Source organism: Oncorhynchus masou, chromosome 8 (genome assembly GCF_036934945.1).
Source record: "Oncorhynchus masou masou isolate Uvic2021 chromosome 8, UVic_Omas_1.1, whole genome shotgun sequence".
In the NCBI taxonomy this organism is placed as follows: domain Eukaryota; kingdom Metazoa; phylum Chordata; class Actinopteri; order Salmoniformes; family Salmonidae; genus Oncorhynchus; species Oncorhynchus masou.
In genome coordinates this window covers 17,733,028-17,757,577 of record NC_088219.1, presented here as the reverse complement: position 1 = coordinate 17,757,577, position 24,550 = coordinate 17,733,028, and the positions used below count along the sequence as shown (strand labels likewise).

General features: G+C 45.0%; 1 protein-coding gene across 4 annotated transcripts in view; it reads right to left on the bottom strand.

Moving 5' to 3' along the window:
- Positions 1-9,184: 9,184 nt before the first annotated feature.
- Positions 9,185-24,550, bottom strand: part of LOC135544266 (latent-transforming growth factor beta-binding protein 3-like) — a 51,578-nt gene continuing 36,212 nt past the window's right edge. For 2 of the 4 annotated variants that reach the window (XM_064971746.1, XM_064971748.1), the window contains 23 exons: positions 23,760-23,921; positions 23,515-23,631; positions 23,235-23,248; positions 22,791-22,851; positions 22,548-22,634; positions 22,278-22,406; positions 21,961-22,092; positions 21,725-21,853; positions 21,157-21,276; positions 18,563-18,685; positions 18,257-18,379; positions 17,981-18,100; positions 17,219-17,347; positions 16,877-17,047; positions 16,420-16,503; positions 16,165-16,293; positions 15,456-15,593; positions 15,196-15,336; positions 13,795-13,923; positions 10,935-11,096; positions 10,705-10,794; positions 10,340-10,468; positions 9,185-10,055 (listed from right to left, as the gene is read on the bottom strand). In XM_064971746.1, the coding sequence (XP_064827818.1) occupies positions 9,880-10,055; positions 10,340-10,468; positions 10,705-10,794; positions 10,935-11,096; positions 13,795-13,923; positions 15,196-15,336; positions 15,456-15,593; positions 16,165-16,293; positions 16,420-16,503; positions 16,877-17,047; positions 17,219-17,347; positions 17,981-18,100; positions 18,257-18,379; positions 18,563-18,685; positions 21,157-21,276; positions 21,725-21,853; positions 21,961-22,092; positions 22,278-22,406; positions 22,548-22,634; positions 22,791-22,851; positions 23,235-23,248; positions 23,515-23,631; positions 23,760-23,921 (2,795 nt within the window). In that variant the 3' untranslated portion in view covers positions 9,185-9,879. The remainder of the gene's footprint in view (positions 10,056-10,339; positions 10,469-10,704; positions 10,795-10,934; positions 11,097-13,794; positions 13,924-15,195; positions 15,337-15,455; positions 15,594-16,164; positions 16,294-16,419; positions 16,504-16,876; positions 17,048-17,218; positions 17,348-17,980; positions 18,101-18,256; positions 18,380-18,562; positions 18,686-21,156; positions 21,277-21,724; positions 21,854-21,960; positions 22,093-22,277; positions 22,407-22,547; positions 22,635-22,790; positions 22,852-23,234; positions 23,249-23,514; positions 23,632-23,759; positions 23,922-24,550) is intronic. The other 2 variants (XM_064971747.1, XM_064971749.1) reach the window with 2 other exon arrangements.

The window sequence follows — 24,550 nt, the reverse complement described above, 5'->3', positions numbered from 1 at the left end:
TTGTTTTCTGTGATTGTGTTTTGCTTTTCATGTATTGATGTGTATAATGAATACTGATGTGTATAATGAATACTGATGTGTATAGTGTATATTGATGTGTATAATGAATACTGATGTGTATAGTGTATATTGATGTGTATAATGAATACTGATGTGTATAGTGTATATTGATGTGTATAATGAATAATGATTTGTATAATGAATACTGATGTGTCTAGTGTATATTGATGTGTATAATGAATACTGATGTGTATAGTGTATATTGATGTGTATAATGAATACTGATGTGTATAGTGTATAATGAATACTGATGTGTATAGTGTATATTGATGTGTATAATGAATACTGATGTGTATAGTGTATATTGATGTGTATAATGAATACTGATGTGTATATTGATGTGTATAATGAATACTGATGTGTATAGTGTATATTGATGTGTATAATGAATACTGATGCGTATAGTGTATATTGATGTGTATAATGAATACTGATGTGTATATTGATGTGTATAATGAATACTGATGTGTATAGTGTATATTGATGTGTATAATGAATACTGATGTGTATAGTGATGTGTATAATGAATACTGATGTGTATAGTGTATATTGATGTGTATAATGAATACTGATGTGTATAGTGTATATTGATGTGTATAATGAATACTGATGTGTATAGTGTATATTGATGTGTATAATGAATACTGATGTGTATAGTGATGTGTATAATGAATATTGATGTGTTTGATATGTAATGACGTGTGTAAAAGACACCTTGGTCTCAGCATGACTCCCTGTCTAAATAAAGATACCTTGGTCTCAGCATGACTCCCTGTCTAAGTAAAGACACCTTGGTCTCAGCATGACTCCCTGTCTAAGTGAAGACACCTTGGTCTCAGCATGACTCCCTGTCTAAGTGAAGACACCTTGGTCTCAGCATAACTCCCTGTCTAAGTAAAGACACCTTGGTCTCAGCATGACTCCCTGTCTAAGTAAAGACACCTTGGTCTCAGCATGACTCCCTGTCTAAGTGAAGACACCTTGGTCTCAGCATGACTCCCTGTCTAAGTGAAGACACCTTGGTCTCAGCATGACTCCCTGTCTAAGTAAAGACACCTTGGTCTCAGCATGACTCCCTGTCTAAGTAAAGACACCTTGGTCTCAGCATGACTCCCTGTCTAAGTAAAGACACCTTGGTCTCAGCATGACTCCCTGTGTAAGTAAAGACACCTTGGTCTCAGCATGACTCCCTGTCTAAGTAAAGACACCTTGGTCTCAGCATAACTCCCTGTCTAAGTAAAGACACCTTGGTCTCAGCATGACTCCCTGTCTAAGTGAAGACACCTTGGTCTCAGCATGACTCCCTGTCTAAGTAAAGACACCTTGGTCTCAGCATGACTCCCTGTCAAAATAAAGACACCTTGGTCTCAGCATGACTCCTTGTCAAAATAAAGGTTCGATAATAAAACTATTAAAACCAACTGCTGATCCATCTGTGGCTGTGAGGAAAACAGAGTTGTTTTAACTTGTCTAATTCTATGTATAATTCTGACACACCTCACCACCACCACCCCACCCAGACACACCTCACCACCACCACCCCACCTCCGACACACCTCACCACCACCGACCCCACCCCCGACACACCTCACCACCACCACCACCCAGACACATCTCACCACCACCACCACCCCGACACACCTCATCACCACCACCACCCCGACACACCTCACCACCACCCCACCAAGACACACCTCACCACCACCACCCCACCCAGACACACCTCACCACCACCACCACCCAGACACACCTCACCACCACCCCACCCCCGACACACCTCACCACCACCAACCCACCCAAACACACCTCACCACCACCACCCCACCCCCGACACACCTCACCACCACCCCACCCAGACACACCTCACCACCACCCCACCAAGACACACCTCACCACCACCCCGACACACCTCACCACCACCACCCCACCCCCGACACACCTCACCACCACCCCACCAAGACACACCTCACCACCACCACCACCCCACCCAGACACACCTCACCATCACCACCCCACCCAGACACACCTCACCACCACCCCACCCCCGACACACCTCACCACCACCCCACCAAGACACACCTCACCACCACCACCACCCCACCCAGACACACCTCACCACCACCCCACCCCCGACACACCTCACCACCACCCCACCCAGACACACCTCACCACCACCCCACCCCCGACACACCTCACTACCACCACCCCACCCAGACACACCTCACCACCACCACCACCCGGACACACCTCACCACCACCCCACCCCGACACACCTCACCACCACCAACCCACCCAAACACACCTCACCACCACCACCCCACCCCCGACACACCTCACCACCACCCCACCCAGACACACCTCACCACCACCACCCCACCCCTGACACACCTCACCACCACCCCACCAAGACACACCTCACCACCGCCACCACCCCACCCAGACACACCTCACCATCACCACCCCACCCAGACACACCTCACCACCACCCCACCCAGACACACCTCACCACCACCCCACCAAGACACACCTCACCACCACCACCACCCCACCCAGACACACCTCACCATCACCACCCCACCCAGACACACCTCACCACCACCCCACCCCCGACACACCTCACCACCACCACCCCACCCAAACACACCACCACCACCACCCCACCCACACACACCTCACCACCACCACCCCACCCACACACACCTCACCACCACCACCCCACCCCCGACACACCTCACCACCACCCCACCAAGACACACCTCACCACCACCACCACCCCACCCAGACACACCTCACCACCACCACCACCACCCCACCCCCGACACACCTCACCACCACCCCACCAAGACACACCTCACCACCACCACCACCCCACCCAGACACACCTCACCATCACCACCCCACCCAGACACACCTCACCACCACCCCACCCCCGACACACCTCACCACCACCCCACCAAGACACACCTCACCACCACCACCAAGACACACCTCACCACCACCACCCCACCCAGACACACCTCACTACCACCACCACCCCACCCAGACACACCTCACCACCACCACCAAGACACAGCTCACCACCCCACCCAGACACACCTCACCACCACCACCCCACCCAGACACACCTCACCCCCACCAACCAGACACACCTCACCACCACCACCACCCCACCCAGACACACCTCACCATCACCACCCAGACACACCTCACCACCACCCCACCCCCGACACACCTCACCACCACCCCACCAAGACACACCTCACCACCACCACCAAGACACACCTCACCACCACCACCCTCCCAGACACACCTCACCACCACTACCAAGACACAGCTCCCCACCACCACCCCACCCAGACACACCTCACCACCACCACCACCACCCCACCCAGACACACCTCACCCCCACCACCCAGACACACCTCACCACCACCACCCCACCCAGACACACCTCACCACCACCACCAAGACACAGCTCACCACCACCACCCCACCCAGACACACCTCACCACCACCACCCCACCCAGACACACCTCACCTCACCCCCACCATCCAGACACACCTCACCACCACCACCCCACCCAGACACACCTCACCCCCACCACCCAGACACACCTCACCACCACCACCCCACCCAGACACACCTCACCACCACCAAGACACACCACCACCTTCATTTTTCTCACAAAGACATATTGAAAATTAGATACTTCTTAATGTTACAGCCACTAACAGTATGCCATATCTATAACTAACATATCTCACTTAATTATAAATGTACAGATCAAAATAAATGTATAGATCACAGGAGGCTGCTGAGGAGAGGACGACTCATGATAATGTCTGGAATTGAGCCAATTGAATTGTATCAACTACATAGAAACCACATGTTTGATGTGTTTACTATCATTCTATTTATTCCGTTCCAGCCCATCCTCCCCAATGAAGGTACCACCAGCCGCCTGTGATACAGACATATTCCCTGAAGCTCTTGGCATTTTCAAGCAAGGGTTCCACCTAGTGGATGGACAATCAATAAAACATGCAGCAGTCTCATGATTGAATGAGCTTATTTTGAGACATGCATTCTAATTTGTACAATGTATAAAGATGAGGAATAAGGATGTCTTAGTTGTACTTTGCATAGTTAATCATTATTCACTGTGCTTGACATCTTGTGTTTGGCATTTTCACTACTAAGATGAGAATTGTTCAAACCATGTTGTTCTTTCTGGTTTGGCCAAAGTAACAATCAGATGCTGCTGAAAGTTTTGGCTTGTGGGAATGTTGTCCTGCATTTGACCTCAGATCTGGGTATGCTTATGAAAGCTTTTAGGCCAGGTTGGTTTCAAGTAACCTGCTGCAATTTGCCTGTGCGGTGCATTCGGAAAGTATTCAGACCCTTGACTTTTTCCACATTTTATTACGTTACAGTCTTATTCTAAAATGTATTAAATAAAACATTTTCCTCATCAATCTACACACAATACCCCATAATGACAAAGTGAAAACTGTTTTTTAGAAATGTTTGCAAATGTATAAAAAATTAAAAACAGAAATACCTTATTTACATAAGTACTAAGACCTTTTGAAATAAAACTCAAAATTGAGCTCAGGTGCATACTGTTTCCATTGATCATCCTTGATTGGAGTCCACCTGTGGTAAATTAAATGATTGGACATTATTTGGAAAGGCACATTCTTGCCTCTATAAGGCCCCACTGTTGACAGTGCATGTCAGACCAAAATCCAAGCCATGAAGTCGAAGTAATTGTCCGTAGAGATCCGAGACAGGATTGTGTCAAGGCACAGATCTGGGGAAGGGTACCAAAACATTTCTGCAGCATTGAAGGTCCACAAGAACACAGTGGCCTCCATCATTCTTAAATGGAATACTTTTGGAACCACCAAGACTCTGCCTAGATTTCACCACCCAGCCAAACTGAGCAATCAAGGAAGGAGGGCCTTGGTCAGGGAGGTGACCAAGAACGCGATGTTCACTCTGACAGAGCTCAAGATTTCCTCTGTGGAGATGGGAGAACCTCCCAGAAGGACAACCATCTCTGCAGCACTCCAGCAATCAGGCTTTTATGGTAGAGTGGCCAGACGGAAGCCACTCCTCAGTAAAAGGCCCATGACAACCCGCTTGGAGTTTGCCAAAAGGCACCTGAAAGACTCTCACACCATGAGAAACAAGATTCTCTGGTCTGATGAAACCAAGATTGAACTCTTTGACCTGAATGCCAAGCGTCACGTCTGGAGGAAACCTGGCACCATCCCTACGGTGAAGCATGGTGGTAGCAGCATCATGCTGTGGGGATGTTTTTCAGTGGCAGGGACTGGGAGACTAGTCAGGATCGAGGAAAAGATGAACGGAGCAAAGTACAGATGGATCCTTGATGAAAAAAAACCTGCTCAAGGCCTCAGACTGAGGCCCTGAGCGATCCAACAGGACAATGACCCTAAGCACACAGCAAATACAATGCAGGAGTAGCTTTGGGACTACATGTAGTCTCTGAATGTCCTTGAGTGGCCCAGCCAGAGTTCAAACCTGATCAAACATCTCTGGAGAGACCTGAAAATAGCTGTGCAGCAACGTTCCCCGACCAACCTGACCAACCTGACACAGCTTGAGAGGATCTGTAGAGATGAATGGGAGAAACTCCCCAAATACAGGTGTGCAAAGCTTAAAGCGTCATACCCAAGAAGACTCGAGGCTGTAATTGTTGCCAAAGTTGTTTCAACAAAGTACTGAGTAAAGTGTCTGAATACTTACAGTACCCGTCAAAAGTTTGGACACACCTACTCATTCTATCGGTTTTCTTTATTTTTCTACTTTCTACATTGTAGAATAATAGTGAAGACATCAAAACTATGAAATAACACATCTACATAGATGTAGAAACCAAAAAGTTTTTTCAAAAGTGTGTCACAACGAATAACCAAGTGACCCTTTCTTTCTATTATTGTATCATGTAATGATTGTCAATAGACTGAAATACTGTACACTGTTTAATTTCATTTAGAGTAAAATACATTTGAATCTTGAGAGAAAGTGTGCTGAATTTTACTCTATATCATTCTATTCTAAATTATGAAGTTTGGCATAAATTACTCCGGTATAATAAGATTTTACTTCATAAGTACATTAAAATTCTCATAAACATGGATGATGTTGACCATGGGCATACAGTTGAAGCCGGAAGTTAACATACACATAGGTTGGGGTCATTAAAACTCGTTTTTGAACCACTCCACACATTTCTAGTTAACAAACTATAGTTTTGTCAAGTCGGTTAGGACATCTACTTTGTGCAACAATTGTTTACAGACAAATTATTTAACTTATAATTCACTGTATCACAATTCCAGTGGGTCAGAAGTTTACATATACTAAGTTGACTGTGCCTTTAAACAGCTTGGAATATTCCAGAAAATTATGTCATGGCTTTAGAAGCTTCTGACAGTGTAATTTACATAATTTGAGTCAACTGGAGGTGTACCTGTGGATGTATTCCAAGGCCTACCTTCAAACTCATTGCCTCTTTGCTTGACATCATGGGAAAATTAAAAGAAATCAGCCAAGACCTCTGAAAAAATATTGTAGACCTCCACAAGTCTGGTTCATCTTTGGGAGCAATTAACAAATGCCTGAAGGTACCACGTTCATCTGTACAAACAATAGTATGCAAGTATAAAGTACCATGGGACCATGCAGCCATCATACCACTCAGGAAGGAGATGCGTTCTGTCTCCTAGAGATGAACGCACTTTGGTGCGAAAAGTGCAAATAAGTCCCAGAACAACAGCAAAGGCCCTTGTGAAGATGCTGGAGGAAACAGGTACAAAAGCATGTTTATCCACAGTAAAACGAGTCCTATATTGATATAACCTGAAAGGCAGCTCAGCAAGGAAGAAGCCACTGCTCCTGCGCATGGGGACAAAGATCATACTTTTTGGAGAAATGTCCTCTGGTCTGATGAAATGAAAATAGAACTGTTTGGACCATTGTTATGTTTGGAGGAAAAAGAGGGAGGCTTGCAAGCCGAAGAACACCATCCCCATCATGAAGCACGGGGGTGGCAACATCATGTTGTGAGGGTGCTTTGTTGCAGGAGGGACTGGTGCACTTCACAAAATAGATGGCATCATGAGGTTGGAAAATGATGTGGATATATTGAAGCAACATCTCAAGACATCAGTCAGGAAGTTAAAGCTTGGTTGCAAATGGGTCTTCCAAATGGACAATGACCTCAAGCGTACTTCCAAAGTTGTGGCAAAATGGCTTAAGGACAACAAAGTCAAAGTATTGGAGTGGCCATCAAAAAGCCCTGATCTCAATCCTATAGAAAATGTGTGGGCAGAACTGAAAAAGTGTGTGCGAGCAAAGAGGCCTACAAACCTGACTCAGTTACACCAGCTTTGTCCGGAGGAATGGGTCAAAATTCACCCAACTTATTGTGGGAAGCTTGTGGAAGGCTACCCTAAACGTTTGACCCAAGTTAAACAATTTAAAGGCAATGCTACCAAATACTAATTGAGTGTATGTAAACTTCTGAGAATGTGATGAAAGAAATAAAAGCTGAAATAAATCATTCTCTCCACTTTTATTCTGACATTTCACATTCTTAAAATATAGTGGTGATCCTAACTGCCCTAAAACAGGGAATTTTTACTGGGATTAAATGTCAGGAATTGTGAATAACTGAGTTTAAATGTATTTGGTTAAGGTGTATGTAAACTTCCGACTTCAACTGTACATACATAAATACATACAAATTACATACAGGGAGAGCAGGGACCCTGAACTGGCACATTCTGAAGTGTGTATCTCTTCACACAGTTTATATGTGGATCAAAGTAGAGTTTACCCTCAGCCAGTCACTTTGAAGGCTTCTTTCTTCTCCATTGATCATGACAGAGGCAGAAAAGAAACTCCTTTCTTCCAGTGCTGGAAAAAGTACCCAATTGTCTTACTTGAGTAAAAGTAAAGATACCTGAATAGAAAATGACTCAAGTAAAAGTGAAAGTCACCCAATAAAATTATTTGGTTTCAAAAGTAACTCTAATTTCTAAAATATACTTAAGTATCAAAAGTACAAGTATAAATCATTTAAAATTCCTTATATTAAGCAAACCAGACAGCACCTATTTTTATATTTAAATGTTTTTGTTTTATTTTCACGGATAGCCAACACTCAGACATAATTTAAAGATGAAGCATGTGTATTTAGTGAGTCTGCCAGATCAGAGGCAGTGGGGGTCATCCTGGGATGTTCTCTTGATAAGTGTGTGAATTGGACCATTTTCCTGTTCTGCTAAGCATTCAAAAATGTAACCAGTACTTTTGGGTCTCAGGGAAAGTGTATGGAGTAAAATGTTCATTATATTCTTTAGGAATGTAGTGAAGTAAAAGTTGTGAAAAATGTAAATAGTAAGGTACAGATACCTCCCAAAAATGACTTAAGTAGTACTTTAAAGTATTTTTACCTAAGTATTTTACACCACTGCTTTCTTCACTAGTTGAATACATCTCTGTCAGATATTCCCTGTTTGATGGTATACTCTGTATCAGAGTTTCAAAGCCAGAGGTCTTAATAGAGGGAGAATTTCACACCAATCAATGACAATAAATATTTAAAACGGATTATATTTATATTTTGATTATAATTTCTTTGCTTGCCAGAAGCTCTTATCTTAATCGTCTCACTAAGTGCACATTTAATATGTTATTAATTTATGAAGCAACCTGTTCTATATTGTGTTAGTCTCTGTTGATTTTCTTCTCGTGGACAGAACACAATATAGATGGGAAAGACCTCTAATCCCAAAGAAAGAACAAACCTGCTTTATAAAAACACTCACAAACACATATTCGGGTGGTTGACTTCTGCCGTTCATTTATTTTTCCGCTCAAAAGCCTCTTTTGTTCCTTACAATGCATAGACAAACAAACGGACATTTTGTTAAGAGAAGTCACTAAACATGCCATTCCATTTACTTTGGGGTCGATTTACCACCGTACTCCTGAGGATTCCCTCTGAATCCACGAGTTAGGTCTGAATACGACCTCTTACCCCTTTACCTTTAGTCAGCTTCAATTGTATTCAATGTGCACATGTCAAAAATGTCAAAGGTGTTTAATGGCTTTACAATGAAGTATAATCATAAAACATCCCACAAAACAGATGATTACAGGAGCATGATTGTTGACTGTTAGCTCGGTACCTAAGTCATCTCCACTTTACATACTGTACAAAACTGGACAATGGAGGAGGGCAGAGACAGAGGACAATAAAAAAAATGTACGATAATGGTCTGCTACTCATACAGTCATTCAGACATACAGGAAGCGAGAAACCTCCTCATCAAACTGCAGGAGAGCTTAAGATTCATGGATGTATAAGATCAATGCAACAAGGACAAAACTCAACAACTAAACAAAACACAAGTTTAACAGTCAATGGAAACAAACATTAAAAAAAGAAGAATAATTACAAAAATACATAAAACATTTACGAATATGTTCCCTTCGTCTGTATTTTTTCCCCAAATCATTAACTGATCTAGGGATGAGGGAAAAATAGTTGTTCAGAGCCAAACTGGAATCCTATGGTGCAACTCATTTCAGTGAAGGAGAAGCCGACAACAACAGCAACACATTTTGTCCATTTCAAACATTTCAAATGAGCCTATTGAAGACACCACAATGTTTTCGAGGGACACTTCAAGGCGAGACAGGTACACACTGAATACTGAACTTATAAGACAGAGGGGTTACATGTGCGTATTTGTGTGTGTTTGACAGAGATAAAGCTGTTATAGAGCCCTGGAACGGATATGTTGGGCCTTGGTGCCTGGTACACACATGTTGGGCCTTCGTGCAGGGACAAAGCCATTTTTGCAGTAGCACTTGAACGAGCCTATGCTGTTGACACAGCGGGCATTCTTGCATGGATTAACTCGGACCCCTGGTTCAGCACACTCATCAATATCTGAAAAGAGAGAGAGAGAGAGGGAGAGAGAGAGGGAGGGAGAGAGAGAGAGGGAGAAGGTTTGAAACAAAACAGAGAGCTCGCCATCTCTGCCTGTACATCTATTTACATATGAAATCAACAACCAGACGTTCCATTAAATTCTAAATTAGATTTCAGGCATTGTCGGTCAAAACACTTGAACAAAGGACAACAGCTACAAATTATACAGAGACACTTCTGTTCACAGAATTCATAAGCATCCAATTGACAAGACAGGAAGAATATGTGGGTTGTTAACATACCTGTGCAGCGGGTGCGGGAGTGGTCAAGTCTAAAACCTGTGTTACAATCACACATAGTGCTCAAGTAGGAACGCACACAACGGCCATTGGCACAACTACACTCATCTGAGTCCTCTTCTGAACTGTCACCTGAGCCAAAACAGAAAGAGAGTGCGAGAGAGAGAGAAAGAAAGATAGAGAAAGAAAGAAAGAGAGACAGAGAGAGAGAGAGAGAGAGAGAGAGAGAGAGAGAGAGAGAAAGAGAGAGAGAGAGATACAGGAGAGAGGGAGAGAACATGTTATTCAAGTGGTAGACTTTGTGCTCTGAGGTGATTTTATAACCAAATTCAGAGAATAATCAAATATAATACAGGCATTACCAGTACCTGGGTTGTAGTTGGCGAAAGCTGCCAGGAAATCTCCCTCACCATCAGACTCTGTCTCCAAGTGCATGTCACACAGCCGGTTAAAGATCACTGAACGAGAGGAAGAATTAAGATGAACTTAATTAAGTTATTAGTATTAGACTATTTATGTTTATTCGGGCTAAAACTGTAATGACCAGCAGACTAGACACTAAAAACCAGTAAAATAATGACTGAGTGCTGGTGCCCACCCGAGTTTCTTTGGGGGCAGGTCCTACACTCTGGGCCCCAGCCACGGCCATAGTGACAGCAGCACTCCGAGTAGGTGAACACCAGGCCGTTTCTGGGTTGGCTGCAGATCAGATCCTCATCCACCTGCAGGAAACACACGTCCTTATGGGCCGCCGTGCGGTCTAAGGTCGGGAGAGAGGGGGAAAGGGAGAGAGGGGGAAAGGGAGAGAGGGGGAAAGGGGAGAGGGGGGAAAGAGAGGGGGAAAGGGAGAGAGGGGGAAAGGGAGAGAGGGGGAAAGGGAGAGAGGGGGAAAGGGAGAGAGGGGGAAAGGGAGAGAGGGGGAAAGGGAGAGAGGGGGAAAGGGAGAGAGGGGGGGGAAGGGGGAGAGAGGGGGAAAGGGAGAGAGGGGGAAAGGGAGAGAGGGGGAAAGGGAGAGAGGGGGAAGGGAGAGAGGGGGAAAGGGGAAAGGGGGAAGGGAGAGAGGGGGAAAGGGAGAGAGGGGGAAAGGGAGAGAGGGGGAAAGGGAGAGGGGGAAAGGGAGAGGGGGGGAAAGGGAGAGAGGGGGAAAGGGAGAGGGGGAAAGGGAGAGAGGGGGAAAGGGAGAGAGGGGGAAAGGGGAGAGGGGGAAAGGGAGAGAGGGGGAAAGGGAGAGAGGGGGAAAGGGAGAGAGGGGGAAAGGGAGAGAGGGGGAAAGGGAGAAAGGGGGGGGGAAAGGGAGAGAGGGGGAAAGGGAGAGAGGGGGAAAGGGAGAAAGGGGGAAAGGGAGAGAGGGGGGGAAAGGGAGAGAGGGGGAAAGGGAGAGAGGGGGAAAGGGAGGGAGAGGGGGGAAAGGGAGAGAGGGGGGAAAGGGAGAGAGGGGGAAAGGGAGAGAGGGGGAAAGGGAGAGAGGGGAAAAGGGAGAGAGGGGGAAAGGGAGAGAGGGGAAAGGGAGAGGGGGAAAGGGAGAGAGGGGAAAGGGAGAGGGGGAAAGGGAGAGGGGGAAAGGGAGAGAGGGGGAAAGGGAGAGAGGGGGGGGAGAGGGGGAAAGGAGAGAGGGGGAAAGGGAGAGAGGGGGAAAGGGAGAGAGGGGGAAAGGGAGAGAGGGGGAAAGGGAGAGAGGGGAAAAGGGAGAGAGGGGGAAAGGGAGAGAGGGGGAAAGGGAGAAAGGGGGGAAGGGAGAGAGGGGGAAAGGGAGAGAGGGGGGAAAGGGAGAGGGGAAAGGGAGAGGGAAAGGGAGAGAAAGAAAGAGACAGATAGAGAGAGAGCGAGAGAGCAAGAGAGAAAGAGAGAGAGAGAAATATGAAGGATTATTCCATCAAATCAAAAAGCCAATCTTTGCTTCTACATTATAGAGCAGGTCAGATCCTGACACTTATAATGACCTCTATGATTAACCAAGTCATTACTCAGCATGTTAATAGCTGGCAGATAGATATGAATAAGTGATGAGGCCTAGCTTGAGGTGGTAGGGGTCAGTGCAAACCAGACCCCTCTTCTGGACATTAATTTACAGTCACACATCACACACAAGGATGGCCCCATAAAAACCACACAGAGACAATAAAGTAAAAGCTGGATTGTCAATACAAACTTGTGAGACTTTACAACAAGAATATGCAAAGAAAGTAACACAATCGGAAGAGTAATGTCACAACATCATATCCAAGTGTTACAGCATCACATGTATCGCAACAGTCAACAGTTTGGTTTGGTTAAAAGGAAAAACAATGCTTTGGAGAAAGGTGCAGAAAATTCCACAAGCAATATCAATTTTACTTATACTCTCCCATTTGACTTATACTCTCCCATTTGACATACTCTCCCATTTGACTTATACTCTCCCATTTGACTTATACTCTCCCATTTGACTTATACTCTCCCATTTGACTTATACTCTCCCATTTGACTTATACTCTCCCATTTGACTTATGCTCTCCCATTTGACTTATACTCTCCCATTTGACTTATACTCTCCCATTTGACTTATACTCTCCCATTTGACTTATACTCTCCCATTTGACTTATACTCTCCCATTTGACTTATACTCTCCCATTTGACTTATACTCTCCCATTTGACTTATACTCTCCCATTTGACTTATACTCTCCCGTTTGACTTATACTCTCCCGTTTGACTTATACTCTCCCGTTTGACTTATACTCTCCCATTTGACTTATACTCTCCCATTTGACTTATACTCCCGTTTGACTTATACTCTCCCATTTGACTTATACTCTCCCATTTGACTTATACTCTCCCATTTGACTTATACTCTCCCATTTGACTTATACTCTCCCATTTGACTTATACTCTCCCATTTGACTTATACTCTCCCGTTTGACTTATACTCTCCCGTTTGACTTATACTCTCCCGTTTGACTTATACTCTCCCATTTGACTTATACTCTCCCATTTGACTTATACTCTCCCATTTGACTTATACTCTCCCGTTTGACTTATACTCTCCCGTTTGACTTACACTCTCCCGTTTGACTTATACTCGCTCGCTGCGTCTCAGACGCACAAGCACATGCACACAATGAAGGATGAAGTAATGAAGTGTTTTCCTGTGACTATGCAAGCTTAGTGGGACAACCCCATAAATGGAAACTGAGAAATGTGCAACAGGATCACACTGGACCTATAGAACTGAGATCACATTGACCATCTCAAGTCTCATGATCTCCCTCACTAAACTGAGAGTGTGTTTCTATAGAAACAAGCAAGAGGGGGAGTGCTGAGCCTGTGCATGGAGTCAGTATTGGGGAACGGGGGCTCAAAGGGGGAGGAGTTAAAAAGAGTAGCAGGAGTGGCAGGTGTACAGGTAAGCCAAAACTCAGGTGAGCTGAGCACTGATTGGTTAGGCTCAGGTGAGTTGAGTGCCGATTGGTTATACCCACCGTCATAGACGCACTGTTTGAGCGCTGCGCTGAAGGTGAGGGGCTGGGTACATATACAGTGAAAGGAGCCGGGCGTGTTCACACACCTCCCATTCTTACAGTACGAGGGGTCCTGGCACTCATTGATATCTGCAAGGGGCACCACAGACACCACAGACATGGGTTACACAACCTACGGATGGAGGGACAGACCCCAGCCTGGGGCCAGCTCTTAATGTGATGTGACGTTGAACAGGCCTGCTGGCAGATCACTATGTTTCACTGCTTCCTGAGAGCATACACCAGAGTGTTTGGGTGTCTATCGATGGGTTGAGGATCTTCACAATTAACACGGCCCAGCAGTGGTCATAGTATAGGACCAGGGTTGTGTTTGAATTTATCTCTTATCTATCTACAGTATGTCAGGAGTTGACAAACCTTTTGGATCCAGGGACCCATTTTGTGATATAAAATTCATCAGGGACCCCCCACAAAAGCAGAACACAACTCTGACTTTGGCGTGTGATAAAAATAGCATACAAGGAGTTTACTGTGACAGCTGCAGTGTATGGCCAGACTAACCAAGTCTCAGGCCCTGGGAAATAACATTTTAAAGGCCCCACTCTTTGCATCGGAGACAACATTTTAAAGGCCCCACTCTTTGCATCGGAGACAACATTTTAAAGGCCCCACTCTTTGCATCGACGACAACATTTTAAAGGCCCCACTCTTTGCATCGGAGACAACATTTTAAAGCTAATTTTCTGCAACTTTACACATTTTGCCATAGGCAGAGAGAAAATGTTGCAGTTTAAAAGCTAATTTCCTGCAACTCTTCACATTTCCACATGGGGCAGACAGACAATTTTGCAGTTTTAAAGCTTAAATGACAGTGCATTTATGTTCAAAACAACATTTTTAGGGAATACAAGAAGTATTGAGTACTGTGGATCCCAGTGAGCTTCCCAGGCCCTGTTGTGCATCCGAGGGTATATGATAGATACAAAATATTAGTTTGCATTGCACTTTCTAAACTTCTTCCACAGACCCCTTGGACAAATCAGTTTAATTTTTTATATTTATACAAAAAAATCTGTCAGTAGACGCCCTGCAGTACCTCCGCGAACCCCAGGTGTCCAGTTGGTGAACCACTTATCTATGTGACAGATATGAGGTATGTGAATGTAAGAGCGTGTGAGGCTGGAGGGGCAGGCCTGGCTGATTAGTAGTGTTAGACCGGAACTAAAATTAAAAAACATTCTCTCATTCATCCTTCCTCGCCCATACACAGAGATTCACCACTGAGAACCAACCCACTGTGAACTACATTACCCAGCCACCTCACACCACCACCTCCAAATCATCCATCCTGAGAATCCTAAGCCCACCTCCTCCCCTCTTAGACTCCTCCCCTCCACTCACCAGCCTGCTCCTCTAAGGTCACACAGCTGTTGCGGTCCGTGGCCAGGATCCAGGGGGGAGAACAGATGCAGTAATAGGACCCAGGGGTGTCCACACAGTGGCCACTCTTACAGTTCAATGGATCCTGGCACTCATCCACACCTGCAGCAACAAAAAAAACACTGCTGACTTAACACACGTCCTCCTCTCTGGCCTGGCCTGTACCTCCCTGTGTGTGTGGATACAGCATGTACAGTAGAGGGCCTCTAGCCAGACCTCACCTGCCACAGTGGGAATGACACACTTCTTATTGGAAGCATCTGGGGTCCAGGGAGAGTTACAGGTGCAGTAGAAGGAGCCTCTGGTGTTCTTACACTGACCGTTGGTACACAGAGACTCATCGTGGCACTCATTCACATCTGAGTAGACATTAACATACAGGATCTGTGACTAAATGGGATCATCTGAGGAGACATTAACATACAGGATCTGTGACTAAATGGGATCATCTGAGGAGACATTAACATACAGAATCTGTGACTAAATGGGATCATCTGAGGAGACATTAACATACAGAATCTGTGACTAAATGGGATCATCTGAGGAGACATTAACATACAGAATCTGTGACTAAATGGGATCATCTGATGTGGATTAATTAAGCAATAAGGTCCGAGGGGGTGTGGTATACGGCGAATATACCGCAGCTAAGGCACAACGTAATGCGGTGTGCCTGGATACAGCTCTTAGTCGTGGTATATTGGCTATATAACACAAACACCTGAAATCCCTTATTGCTATTATAAACTGGTTACCAATGTAATTAGAGCAGTAAAAATACATGTTTTGTCATACCCGTGGTATACGGTTTCATATACCACGTCTTTCAGCCAATCAGCATTCAAGGCTCGAACCACCCAGTTTATAACGTGTAATAATACATCGGTGTGTTTTGGTGCAGGCCTGAGTGAGGTGGGGCTCAGTGGTTACCAATGCACTCCAGTAGGTTGCTGTCGTAATAGAAGCCCTGTTGGCAGTAACATTCATAGCCAGGCTGTGTGTTCATACAGCGGCCCTCCTTACAGATCTCATTGGAGAAGAGCACACACTCATCGATATCTGTACACAGAGAAACAGGAGCAACGATCTCAACACAAACAAACTCCTGAAAACAGATCCTGCCATGCTGTAAATCTGACAACAGAAAACCTACCGTGGTTGGGCTGAGGTTGTGTAGCTACTCACCAATATGGACAGACAGGCCGTACTCAGTTCCTCCCTCCTCCTGGTAGAAACCTCGGCCCACCGGACACAGGGAATGGAACTCAGCTGGTTGGAGGAAAAACAACCAGCTTACTTTAGTACTTTAGAGTGACATTGAACAGTGCAATTAACTGAACAGATACCCAGCCCACCTGATGGCTCAGAGGCTTGGTAGACTATTGTGTGTGTGTATGTATATATTTATTTATATTCATGCATTTATATATTCTTTATTTATATATATTCTTAATTCTATTCCTCTACTTTAGATTTGTGTGTCTTGTTGTGAAATTGTTAGATATTACTTGTTAGATATTGCTGCACTCTTGTAGCTAGAAACACAAGCATTTCGCTACACCGGCAATAACATCTGCTAAACATGTGTATGTGACCAATACAATTTGATTTGATTTGATGTTGTTGGGCCTGAGGTACGTACATGAGTGGTAGACGGGGCAGGGGTAGATCTCACAGTGGTCCCCCCAGCCCACGCCGATGGAGCAGCAGCACTCCTGCTTGGTGACGTTGGTGGCCAGGACACTGTCACAGAATACTGTGTCATCCAGGTTCAGGTAACACTCCTTCTTATCCTCCATGTCCACCTCAATCTCTGGATGGAGAGGGAAGACAGGAAATAGATTGGTGTGTGTGTGTGTGTGTGTGTGTGTGTGTGTGTGTGTGTGTGTGTGTGTGTGTGTGTGTGTGTGTGTGTGTGTGTGTGTGTGTGCATGCAAAATACAGCTATATAGAAAGAGGGCTGAGAGGATATCAGTAATCTTACCCTCACAGCTGTGCTTGTCCTCAGACAGAATGAAGCCGTCTTTGCACACACACACATAGGAGCCCTGTCTGTTCTCACACACACCATGAGGCTGGCACAGACCCCTGTCTATCGCACACTCATCTATGTCTGCATGGGTGGGTGGAAGGGAGAGAGAGAGAGAGAGAGAGAGAGGGAAGGAGAATGTGTTACTATCATCATGACTTCCATTAAAGGCCCAGTGCAGTCAAAAACATTATTTTTCTGTGTTTTATAAATATTTTCACAATAGGAGGTTTGAATAATACTGTGAAATTGTGAAAATAATGATAATGCCCTTTTAGTGTAAGAGCTGTTTGAAAAGACTGCATGAAATATCAGCCTGTTTTGGTGGGAGGGACTTTTGGCCTTCCATGATGACATCACCATGCAGTAAATTAGTTAATAGACCAATAAGAAAGTGGTGTCCAAAACCTCTATGCTAATAACAGCTAAATGCCAGGTTCCCCCTCCCCACTTAAACTACTCTCAAAATGATTTCTGGAGAAATTGCTCTCAAGAAGCTAATTTGGTTTATTTTTTAACATTTGAATTTAAAACAATCACAGTAAGGTACTTAATTGTTACCCAGAAATGATTTGATATGGAAATAAAAACGACTGCATTGGCCCTTTAAGCTTGATTTATGATCATTTCAAATAATTACAGAGCTCCACTGCCAAGTTGGTTGACAGTACATATTTTATTTCCCTGAACTCATAGAGAGGGTGGAGACTGACTGACCTTGGCACCGCCTCCCTCCGACAAGCATGTAGCCCTTCTGACATTCACAGCGATAGGAGCCCATGCTGTTGATACAGCGCCCCCTCTGGCAGTTAGAGGGACGCTCACATTCATTTATATCTGAGGGAGGAAAAGACCACAATCAAACGGCAACTGTGTGTTTGATCACCAGCTCTATACAGTGGACATGTTACTCATACTTCACTAGTAGTATAAAAACATTGTTAACATGTCCATGAAGCTATAGTGATGTGATTCATAGGAAGTAGTTCCTGCCTTCACAATGGCTGCCCTCCTGAGTGCGCTGGTATCCTGGGTAGCACTGGCACTGGAAGGAGCCTTCTGTGTTGACACAGCGCCCGTTGGCACACAGTCTGTCATCCTCACACTCGTCAATGTCTGGAGGGGAGAGAAGGAGACACATGCAGTCTGTCAATAAAACCTGTACACCCATTGGTTTTCTTTGTTCAATATTATGAAGAAATAGTGGTAAACACTATACCACTGCAAGTCTGCAGGCATATAATGGTGTGTGTGTAGAACTAAGAGATATTCTACTCCATGTTAAATGAGTACACTGACCTCTGCAGCCTTGGCTGTCTGCAGCTGGGAGGAAGCCTTCATTACAGAGGCAGCGGTAGGTTCCTGGCAGGTTCTCACAGCGCCCGTTGGGACACACCCCGCGCTTCTGGCACTCATTGACATCTAGTGGAAAGGTAGAGGGGTTGCAGGCAGTGATTTACACTGAGTATACAACACATCCCTCATTGATGTGACTTGTTAAATCCACTTCAATCAATATAGCTGAATATTGAAGTGCTTTTGAACAGGGTATGGTAGTAGGTGCCAGACGCATCGGTTTGTGTCAAGAACTGCAACGCTGCTGGGTTTTTCATGCTCAACAGTTTCGAGTGTGTATCAAGAAAGGTCCACCACCAAAAGGACATCAAACAACTTGACACAACTGTGAGAATCCTTGGAGTCAACATGGGCCAGCATCCCTATGAAATGCTTTTGACACCTTGTTGAGTTCATGCACTGACAAATTGAGGCTATTCTGAGTGCAAAAAAAGGGGGGGGGGGCTCAATATTAGGAAGGTGTTTCTAATGTTTGGTATACTTATTGTATATAAACCCTAGATTATTGATGCTATGTGTTGATCATTGAGAGACTTTGAAGCCATCGGTCAGCCATTTTGGCACTCCCCAGTAGGAACAGTCCACCACAGGAATTCATGGAATTCTACAGTATTTACATTAAATGATTCAAGGACAAAATTACATGATTTTAAGTATTTTGGTTGTTGTAGTGGGGACAGTAACATTAGTCATCTAAAACAGATGTGAAAATGTAGGAAATGCTTTATTTATTTTTTCATTTTGTATTTGTATGTTTAGCTCACATAATATAATTTCAATGAATGCATTTAGGTGTCTGTAATATAATAAATGTGACCAAAAAACGAATGTGGACATTAATGCATGCATTTATATAGCTTCCTAAATATTTTTTACAATGGTGGGGGTATCAAGATGGGAGCATGGTGGCTTCAGCACAGCGATCCCTATCAGTCATCTAGTGTTTATATAAACAATTGGTTGCAGATTGCAGGAGGTAGGGGTGGAGTATGGGGGATAGAAACACCGTGCTCTACACAGCCCTGACTGACTGGGTTCGCTTGGTGCCCGTTGGAATCCTGCCTGCTGCTGTGTGTCTGGGTCAGGACTCCCTCTGGCTGATAGAAACACAGGCAGAGGAACACATTTACATTTACATTTAAGTCATTTAGCAGACGCTCTTACACAGCCCTGACTGACATCAGTGGAACAGCCACTTTACAATAGTGCATCTAAATCATTTAAGGGGGGGGGGTGAGAAGGATTGCTTTATCCTATCCTAGGTATTCCTTGGTGGGGTTTCAGGTGTCTCCGGAAGGTGGTGATTGACTCCGCTGTCCTGGCGTCGTGAGGGAGTTTGTTCCACCATTGGGGGGCCAGAGCAGCGAACACCAGCTCACCAGCTCACCAGCGAACACACTAGGTGGCAAATAGTTAGAAACCTTAGAACAACAGCGAGATAGACAGTTAAAGGTAACGAAGGGAGTTGATTGGTGTGTGTGTGTTCTCTTTAGTATGTGTTTATCCATGTGTATGAAGACGTAGGTCTCACCGTAGCAGACACCACCCTGGGCCTGGTGACCAGAGAAGCAGGGAACACATTCATAGGATTTTACACTAGGTGGCAATACATCACCAAACGTAATGATAGTTAGAAACCTTAGAACAACAGCGAGACCAGCTCTACACAGCCCTGACTGACTGGGTTCGCTTGGTGCCTGTTGGAATCCTGCCTGCTGCTGTGTGTCTGGGTCAGACTCCCTCTGGCTGATTTACTGACTATGACTGATCAAGACCATTGTCATGTTCTGACCTTTATTTCCTTTGTTTTGTATTTATTTAGTATGGTCAGGGCGTGAGTTGGGTGGGCAGTCTATGTTTGATTTTCTATGATTTGGGATTTCTATGTTTCGGCCTAGTATGGTTCTCAATCAGAGGCAGGTGTCATTAGTTGTCTCTGATTGAGAATCATACTTAGGTAGCCTGGGTTGCACTGTTTGTTTGTGTGTGATTGTCTATGTTGATGGCTTGTTTCAGCGCAGCTCGCATTAGCTTCACGGTTGTTATTTTGTTTACTGTTTTTGTATAGTGTTTCTGTGTTCAGTTCTTTCTTTAATTAAACATTCAACATGAACACATATCACTCCGCATTTTGGTCCTCCGATCCTTCTCGCCTCTCCTCTTCAGATGAAGAGGAGGACGACTGTGACAACCATTCTCTACATCACACAGCTCTGAATAGTGAATAGCTTCCATGTCATGGTTCAGACAAAAAACACTGGGGAAGATCAACATATTAAATGTTCAGAACCAGTATTCTACTTTCTGATTTGACTGGCCTTCATAGTTTTTCCATAAGACTATCCTATTCACCATTCAGTAACGCCGACTATGGTGACATTGCCACTAGGTGGCAATACATCACCAAACGTAATGATAGTTAGAAACCTTAGAACAACAGCGAGATAGACAGTTAAAGGTAACGAAGGGAGTTGATTGGTGTGTGTGTGTTCTCTTTAGTATGTGTTTATCCATGTGTATGAAGACGTAGGTCTCACCGTAGCAGACACCACCCTGGGCCTGGTGACCAGAGAAGCAGGGAACACACTCATAGGAGCCTGGAGTGTTCTCACACTGCTCATTGGGACAGCTGCTGGGGTCCAGACACTCATTTATATCTGAGACAAGAGAATACACCAGACAAACACAGCCATTCATAAACACAAGAGCATTATTAAACCAATGCAGACACATAAACATACATTGAGTGTAGAAAACATCAGCAACCCTCCCCACCCCCGCCTTTATGGCCACAGAACAGCCTCAATTCTTCGGGGCATAAACTACAAGGTGTAAAAAGCATTCCACATGGACGCTGAGCCAAGGCTTAAAAATCCTTATTTTACATGTCTCCTCCCCTTCATCTACACTGATTGAAGTGGATTTAACAACTGACACCAATAAGGGATCATAGCTTTCACCTGGATTCACCTGGTCGGTCTATGTCATGGAATGAGCATTCTTAATGTTTTATGCACTCAGTGTACTTACACATAGAACACACACAAGTGTAGAGACAAACACCCTATGAATAGAGAAATGAGGACCGCAGCAGTCAGTGTATACCTTCACAGGCTGGCTGGCGTTGGGACTTGCTCCTGAAGCCTTTGTGACAATCACACTTGTAAGACCCTGGCAGGTTAACACACTGACCCCCCTGCCCACAGACGTCTGGCTTGGAGCACTCATTCACATCTAAAGATAAGTCCAAAACACACTAATGAGAAATCACAAGTGACAACGTAAAGACAAGACCGGGAGAAACAGAGAACAGAAAACATATCAACCCACACGCCACTCACCTAGACATCTGAGTTTCCCATGATACACCAAGAGCTTGTAGCCATGGAGACAACGGCAGCGGTAGGAGCCTTCTGTGTTGATGCAGATGCCTCTTCCATGGCCACATGGCTCAGCATCACACTCATCATCATCTGGTCGAGAGGGGTAACTTGGAGGTTTAGGGAATTGGGAGGTTACAACTCCTTTTGAGAATTGACATGCAAGTTCAATGAAACTATTCTGATATATGGTTTGTTATATGGCTCTGGTCAAAATATTTTGCCCAGTAAATACCTCCCATTCTTTTGGACATGTCTCTGTCAGTCCCTTGACTTACCCACACAAGTGTTCCTCTGAGGGTGGAGCCGGTAGCCAGCGTAGCACTCACACTTGTAGCCAGTGTGCACATTGACACACTCCCCATGGCCACAGAGGTTCCTGTTCAGCCTGCACTCGTCTGTCTCTGCTGTGGGGAGGGGGGCACACATCAATCTACATAAGACGGTTGATCTCTGGACTGTGCATCCCATCATGGAGACGACGACTTTGCAGCTCTTAATGTGAACATGAGATGCTCGTTTTGATTGGACTGTGTAGTGGAACTCACGTGAGACCTGCGTCTGTGCCACCTCCAGGGGGTCACTGTCTGGGTCCAACCTGATGATGGGTGGAGGGGTGGGCTTTGTGATGATCTCTGTAGGATCAACCAGAGAAACACACAGACCCACTCAATGCCCCATGTCTCCCTGAATATCATCAGGCTTTCCTAGGAAAAGGTCTCTCTTGACCTCAACAGGACTTTCTGGATGAATTCAAGTGAAATAAAGACTAAAGGAATGAGAGGGCGTACCGGGGCCGCGGGGGGCATGGGTGGAGAGCTGCATGGGTGTGGTCATCTCTGGAGGCTCCTCCTACAGGACAGGACATAAAGACACAGGCCAGTATGAAAATGCAGGGGCACAACTTTCTGAAATTGCATTTTTGTTCCCTCCAGTTTTATCACTGGAATGTGATACAAAACGAGGCAAAGGTGTGCTTTAGGACCATGCGGAAGCCTCAGAGTGGTCGGGTAGGCTGTTTGGAGTGTTTATCCAACTGGATAAAAGTAAAAAATATGCCCCCCCCCCACTTCTAAAACCAAAGTTGCACCCCTGCGAAAATGTATGCACTCACTACTGTAAGTGCTCTGGACAAGAACATCTGCCAAACGACAAAAAATGTCAAATGTAAGAGGAGCTGCACACACACAGTCTCTCACACAATGACTGGTGTCTAAAGGAACATAGATTCTTACCGGGGGCTTGACTTCTGAAAAGAGAACCCACAGAGAAAAACAGGTCAAAATGCAGAATAATTATTGTAATTCACAGATTATTTCATTTTAGGAACTATTCAATAACAATAATATGAACGCATCCCCAATAACCTGACAGAATGCTCTCACAAGCTTAGCAATATCATCTTTCTAAGTGACTAAGAGACTCCAGCATGTAGTACATCTGTTGGCAGGCAGACAAAGGTAATCGTGCCAAGCCTTCATCTACGCCTTGGGAAAGCCACGGTGACGTACTCACCCTCCTGCTTGTGCTCCTGCTCCAGGCTGGTGTGGATCTGAGGAGGGAACGCCACCGTCTCCCGGACACTGTGGAGGAAGTAGCCCTTCCCTGCTGGACAGATCTTGCTGAAGGAGGCTGGGGGACCAGGGAGAGAAGACAAGAGAAGGAAAAACAGGGGATCAGATGAGCACTTATCATACAGCATATCACCTGTCAAATATTGGAAAATGTACCCCGCTTTCCTCCTCTTGCATTCTACTGACCTGTGCCGTCTTGGGGACACCTGTCACAGCTGGAGCCCCAGGCCTTGCCCACGGTGCAGCAGCACATCTCCTGGGACAGGCGCGTGGGTAGGGCGTGCTCACAGCGACCCGCATCCGTTGCCATGAGGAAACACTGAGCCTGCTCCACCGGAGACGGAGATTCTGACAGCCAGGACCAATCAGAACAGAGCAAAACCCAACAGAGGTCTGAGCTAAGACTTTAGGCTGACAAAAGACGTACATCGGTGTAGTGCTATTTATTGAGAGTAAAATCATATGAAATTTCTATCATTTCAGATGAGTGGCATTTTAAATCATGGAAATAATGGATCTGTAAAAACAACAAGCAAAATATTGGGACATCAAAGCTGTCTGCCTTGGTGACAGCTTTGTGGATGTGAAACACATTTCAGACTCTCGATTGCCAACAAATTAAAAAAACAATTTAACACCTCACAGTCTCTAAACCAGCCCCAGATGGGAGGAGAGGAGACAGAAGAATAAAGTGAATAGTGCTGCTGCTACTGAAAATTACATGTCTGTGCTTAGTGAATGCAGAGTCTTGTGTTGGGCAGGGCACAGATTCACAAAACCTTAAGAAAGTGTTTTTTCCTTAACTATAGACTTATGAAGACAGTTAAGCAAAGTTGCTGTTCCTCTTAAAGGTTCTTGGAAATGTTCTTGCATTATTTCTTATGTTTCTCCTTACGCAAAAAAATAAAAAGTTAGATTCTTGAAAATAAAGTTATTGAATTTGTTCTTGAAAAAAATATTAATCCCAAGACAACTAA